This window comes from Nelumbo nucifera, chromosome 3 (genome assembly GCF_055504915.1).
Source record: "Nelumbo nucifera cultivar China Antique chromosome 3, China Antique-T2T, whole genome shotgun sequence".
In the NCBI taxonomy this organism is placed as follows: Eukaryota; Viridiplantae; Streptophyta; class Magnoliopsida; order Proteales; family Nelumbonaceae; genus Nelumbo; species Nelumbo nucifera.
The window spans coordinates 2,028,489-2,034,997 of NC_142651.1; the positions used below are offsets into that span (position 1 = coordinate 2,028,489).

A 6,509-nucleotide genomic window follows, 5' to 3' on the forward strand; every position below is an offset into this window, starting at 1 on the left:
CAATGCCTCGATCTTAATCCAACCCAAAGTATTGGGTTCAGATTAGGGATGGCAATTTCGTGGGAATTTTCAGGTATCCAACCCGTCTCGACCCTAATAGGACCCATTTATCAAAATCCTATAGGGCTTGGGATTTTAGATTAAAATCCTATAGGGTTTGGGATGGGTTTGGGTTTTGACTTTGGGGTATCCGATACCCGATACCTGGGATGATAAGTATGAACCTATTAATCTATTATATTATATATCATGCACAAATTTATAAATCTTAAGTACTAAGATAATTATTCTATTATTGATATTTTATTTGTATAAATTTATTGGGATTAAAATCATCATTTGATGTAAATTTGGATTTGATAGATTGTTTATTTCATTTAGTTATAAAATGCTAATTTTAAATATTATTTCTTTTAATTTTTAGTTGGAATTGTTAACCATATACATGCATTGATTGTTTTGATGAACACAAAAGTTAATAAAATCTATTTTATTTCATTAAATAACACAAACGACGAGATGGCTTAGTGGCTTAAAGTAGTATTAAGAGATTTGGTGTAATCATTAATTGATTTGGGTTTAAGTCACACTATAAGCACTAAGAAACTTTTTTTAGTAGAAAACGTTTGGTCAAGGGGTTTAACGGGTGGGACGGGTTTGGGAAATTGAGAGGAAAAGTTAGAGAGGTTTGGGACGAGTTTGGAATCAGGGATACATAGGCGGTTTGGTAATGGGTAGGGCAATTTGCACGGGTACCCTACCCATTGCAATTCCTAATTCGAATTAACCATCGCTTGAACTTTAACCAACCCAACTAAGGTTGCAACTTGGGCCGGGTTGGCTCGAATCCAACCCGAAAAAGATGGGTTGGGTTGGGTCGGGTTGATGCTTGGGTTGGGGTTAGGATTGAAATTCATGAACCTAACTTTATTTCGGGTTGGGTTAGGGACCCCTTAGGCAACCCAACCCAACCCAACCCAAACCCAACTCTATAGTACATGTCATATATAAATATATGTTTTATACTTATATGTAATATATAACATACATTGATTTGTTTGGATGCATGATATTTGTATAGCCCCCACCACATAGTATCATGTATTTCTTTTAAGATAATCACTTTACTTAATCCTAATCATAAAGACTAAAACCTTAATAACATTATTTTATGTTTTTTGAAAATTTTATTCTTCATTTCCTCTTTGCTATTTGTTGCCCATAAAATATCTATCGTAAGTCATAACTCATAATAAAATAGTAATTTCTAACACTTGTTTTTATGAATTTTGCATCAAAAGAACAAAAAAAAAATCCAATAAACAAATACTAATGAAACGTAGGATTAATATATGTAGTGAAAGAGTTAAGGTCTAAAATCGAGAAATTCTATAAGATTTTAGGGGATGGGAAGAAGGTTAGATTGGGCCCAACCCGAAACTGACTTCAGATTGGGTTAGGGTTAAAGTTGGGAGTTTAGAACTTAGGAATGAGTTAACCTCAATCCAACCTAACCTGGCCCAACTTGCAGCCCAAAACCCAACTCTAACTTTTCATGTTTGTTAACCTCGCCCAAGTTGCAACTAGAATGGTGTGAGGAACATCTCCCCGTGCAAAATAACATGTAATAAGAGTTCAAACTTGTTTTTTATATTTTGATAGATTAGTTAAGGTTCTTTTATATTAATACAGATACAAATTTGTAATAAGAGTTCAAATTCTACCTAATTTTGCTCTCTTTGGTTGCAGTGCATATTTATTTGTATTAATATAAATACAATTTTTTGTTTTGACTTTATTTAGGATTTTTCTTTACTCTACTTAATATCTTAATTTACTTCATTTGTACCGCAATCAAATAAAATAAATTAAAATTTAAAACCAAAATAAGTCAGCATTTACACTTAAATCATTTACACTACCGTGGTTTTGCATCGGTAAAATTTTATTTACATTGCAACCAAACACAGCGGGGCAGCGTAAAAGTCGGTTGATAAGCCGGCAACCAGCAACCTGCGTCTGTCGAGACCCCATATTTGATTGCGCGCGCGCTCTCTTTCTCTGGATATTAACGAGTAAGTGATAACTGATGGAGGGTTCTTCGCGAGAGAAGCTTTTGCGAAAGCGAATCGCATCGGCGGTTCGGGAGAAATCATGCCCCATCTGTCTGAACCCCGTCGAAGATCGCAGAGCGGCAGTTCTCAGTGGCTGCATGCACGCCTACTGTACTGACTGTATCCGAAGATGGAGCCAATTCAAGCGAACTTGTCCCCTCTGTAACTCTAACTTTTCTTCATGGTTCTCCAAGATTAGGGTTTCGTCTGGGTCGTTCCAAGTCGAGCGCCTCCGAGATCTTGACAGGAATAGAGAAGGCCATCTCAGAGGTGTAAGAGGCAGGTCGGTGTTTCGAAGAAGAGACACCGAGCGGTTCAATACGAGGCGGGGGCAGTTGCCGTGGCGTCGAAGGTTTGGGAGGTCGGGATCCGTGGGTTCTGATGTTGTTGCAGAGCGAGTTCTTCGGTGGCGCGCTAGGTATGGTCGTTTGTCTTTTTTGTGTTCTGAAAGTAGTCAATGATCGATCGTCCTCGTTTTGATTTCCTGGAAATCTGTCTCATTAAGCTATTCGATGTAGGTGATACTTTTGTGAGTGTTATTTTGGTGATGAGTCGAGCGGTTTTGTTGATTTTGGTGTTTCTGTATGCCTTGATGCAGCATCTATGACAGACGATTGCGAGCGGTTCCTCTTCCTTCTCAAGGACAGGTATGTAATTGGTCCATCAAATGCACTATCACTGCATAAATATTCGTAATGTACAAGATAGTTTTACCCTAACCCATCAAGAGAATTATTACATATCAAGGAAATTATCCTCATTGGGATCAGTATAATTGTCCTCACGAACACGAAGGATCTCTTTGTTTGCAATGCAAATCTGGACCAAATTCAAATTTTGCACCCTGTTCAAATTTCATTTACATTAGCAAAAGTAAACCAAAATCGCACTCAGCCTATTTGCATTCCCTGCATTTATGCTAATGTAAATGAAATTTACACTGCAACCAAAGTAAACCCAAACTTCAAAATTCGCCGTGAAGATTTCATAAATTCCGTACTTTCTAATATTTGTGCGATCAGTCTTCTGGAACTTTGTTTTATATATTATTGATTTTTATTACCAGTAAAAATAAATGAATGGGTTTAATCATAGGGGATAGATCGTGTATAAATGTATAAAGATAACGAACATGCTGCCTGAAAAGTCTATAATCGATATATATCATAAAAAAAAAGTCTTTTGAGTAAGAAATAGTAGTTGCAGTATGTAAATTGCAAGAAAATTCATATGAATAAGCTCTGTAGACTATTTGGTAAGGATTGTCATACCCCTGGGGGAAAGCAAAGAAAGAAAAAAGGAACAGCAAGAAGAGTATACCAATGGTGCAGTGTTACTGTTGTTAGTAAACAATTCTATCATCTCCCGGGATCATCATCCTCCCGGGAAAGCCAAAGAAGAAAGCAATAGTGAGAGCAATAACATTATATCGATGTGTACAAAGGGCTTTCAATAGTGTCTAGCTTTTATCTTTTCTGCAAGCTGGACCTTTTTTTCACTTACTTATTGAGTCTTTTTTGTATATTCCCAATGTACAGGCTCTCATTGTACATGGGCTGATGTATTTGGTTCTCTTCTAATACAAACCAATACTTATTCAAAATAAATAAATAAATAAATAAATAAATAATTGTACTGAACACTTAAGTTTGAAAAAAGGAAATGTTATGGAAGAATTCCACTATTCCTATTTGATGCATCAAGATTCAAGAGTATTTTGCTCTTCATGGATTCTTTTTCAAGCATCCCGCATATTGCATTAAAGGTACCTTTTAATCCACTTGACACCCCAAAACATGAAACTTAGCATCAAAACAGCTCCTTAATTCTGTCAATTATGGAGTCCTTCTCAAAGACCTAAATTACTTTTGAAATTTCAAAAGTATTCACTCTGATTTAAAGGCCCACTAGAATGGAATGCAAGTGGGATTTGATATATTTAGAGATTCAGATGAAGTAAGAAATTTTGTAAAGATATGGATAAAGATTCTGTTTGGATTCTTCAGAATTTCCAACCCACCTGAGTCTATGTAAGAAGAATTGATTGTGAAAACATAAGTGCATTTATGTCAATTACCATAATTATCAATTCTCGGTATGAATATCATCGTCATATAAACCTTGTCCAACTATATGGGGTTGGCTAAACAAATCCTGTTTTGCCATTCCATTTTGTTTAGTACTTCAGTGCCAAATTCTGGTATGCTTTAATATATTTTATCTAAATACTGTTTTTCTTCCTCAGAGCATATTCTGGTATACTTGAGTTTGATTCAGGAAAAACAAATTCTCCCATTTTCATATTTACAAGTCAGCCCTGCCTCCTATCTTGACCACACCAGCACAAAGCTTTTGTTATCATGGACTTTCCAAGTTCACCTTGACATATCATATGTACTAAATTTTCTTCAACCCTGATTATCCAGTTCATACTTGTACTACCGTAGCATAGATTATCTTTATAGGTTTTATTTTATTTTGTTAATTATTTCTAAGTCTGTATTTTTTATTGCCTTAACTTTTATGCATAGCCTTTTATCTTTGTGAAGGTAAAAAAAAATTATACAATTTCTTCCAGACAAATTGGTTTTGCTCCTTGCTGAGGCTACAATTAAATGCTTTTGCTGTAATATTTTCTGGAGCATGTATTTTTTCACTCTCTGCATCACCAAAATTGGGTCCACATCAACAATAAGTTTGACATTCATCCACCATCAGAATATCACAGGATATGCCTATAGCAAGGAAAGAATGCAGCAACGAGTAGAACCATGGATTCGGAGGGAGTTGCAGGCTGTCCTTGGTGACTCAGATCCCTCAATTATTGTCCATCTGGCTACATTTCTTTGGCTGGCAAGTCTTGAAGATAAGCTTAAGTCTCCTCAGGAGTGCCTTGGTGTTGATGAGTTTGTCAAACAATTGAGGCCTTTCTTGTATGATCGGACTGATATGTTCTGGCATGAACTCAGGTATGTTTCTCTGTGTAGCTCATTTCAGCTCCTGAAAAATCTAAACCAGAGAAATGCACTCTTCATTCTTCCCATGTTAATTATGGGAATTTGCGCCACTCCTCTCTGAATTGTTGTTTGTGAGCGAATTATGCTATTACCAGTTTGTAATTGCGGGGGAAACTGTTTGTATCCAGGTGCTTTGCAGAATGCTCGTATACCATGGAAACATACGACTGTTTGGTTGAATATGAACGGTTAGATTAAATGCATTGGAGGGGATCTAAATTCAAAAATTATGTTCTTTGCCCTGTTGGATCCTGATGTTCTTGTGGGTGCTGTTGATGGGCAGATTCAGAGAATCCCATCTTGCAGAAGTGTGTATGTGAAGGGAAATATTCATTTGTTTTGGATGTATTGCAATAAATATCCAAAATCAAAATCTGGTGATGTTTAAGCTTTGGAAAAGCCACTTTGATGCATGTGGAATCTCGTTATATCTAGCTGCTTTTGGAGAAATGCCTAGAGGTAACCACCTGAATGTTTTAGATTAGCACCATCCAGATATTTTGTTTCTTGTTTTCGGTATATAAACCATCATTTCCACTATCAATTGTTGAGCATAGAAATTATCTCATATCCTAGATGGTATTTTATCACTATTTCATATCCTTGACGAATATCCTTTATGAATTCATTAAACTAGTACTTAAGTCTGAAGTGCTTAAAACGTTTTCAGATTCAAAGTGTTCAGCCGATCTTCATTACATGGTGCAAGGAAAGACCTGATCTGGGGGTTAACAGAAAGTCTGCCGATCTTCATTTGAGAGGGGACCTTGAAAGTGCTAACAGTCAACGCCATCTCTGCTTTGAAGACACATGATCTGTATTTATTTGGTCGGTAGCCCATCGGGATTGGATCCCTAGTCTCTGTGGAACAAGCCAGTGAGTATCTGTAATCGACCTTGGCAAATAAAGCTCAACAAATGTATATATTCAATTTCAATGAGCATCCTGCAAGAGTAAATAAAATAATGTAGCATTTTTACTCTTCTGAAAGATCAACTTGTGATGCTTCTATCGTGGTTGTTTTTCCAACTCGTGAAGGCTGGTTAATCGGCATCAGTGAAACATTATGTTTGTTGGAAATGGTTTCAACGTATTGCTGTAAGTTCTGGATTTGGTTTGGTAAAACGATCTCTGACCTTCAAGCAAATCTTGATATGGATTACGCCTATTTAGTATTTATTACGTTAGGGTTCGACTATGATATGGAAAAGATACGATATTTGAAAAACGTATGACCAATCAACTAGAACCATAATGTGGTAGCCAATCAAGCTATCTTCCTCTGCTTGTATTCATTTAATAGTTATATTTTTCAAGTTATGACCGGTGTTTATAAAACTGGATCGAATTGGGTGGTCAGATCGGTTGAAATGTGACC

General features: G+C 36.3%; 1 protein-coding gene across 1 annotated transcript; it reads left to right on the top strand.

Moving 5' to 3' along the window:
- The first annotated feature begins 1,976 nt into the window (after nt 1–1,976).
- On the top strand, nt 1,977–6,241 carry LOC104592768 (RING/U-box superfamily protein). The gene is made up of 6 exons (XM_010252249.3): nt 1,977–2,532; nt 2,713–2,761; nt 4,833–5,083; nt 5,260–5,319; nt 5,415–5,590; nt 5,802–6,241. Exons 1-5 carry the CDS (start codon nt 2,090–2,092, stop codon nt 5,449–5,451), a joined length of 840 nt encoding a protein of 279 aa, XP_010250551.1. The 5' UTR covers nt 1,977–2,089; the 3' UTR covers nt 5,452–5,590; nt 5,802–6,241.
- The last annotated feature ends 268 nt before the right edge of the window (nt 6,242–6,509 follow it).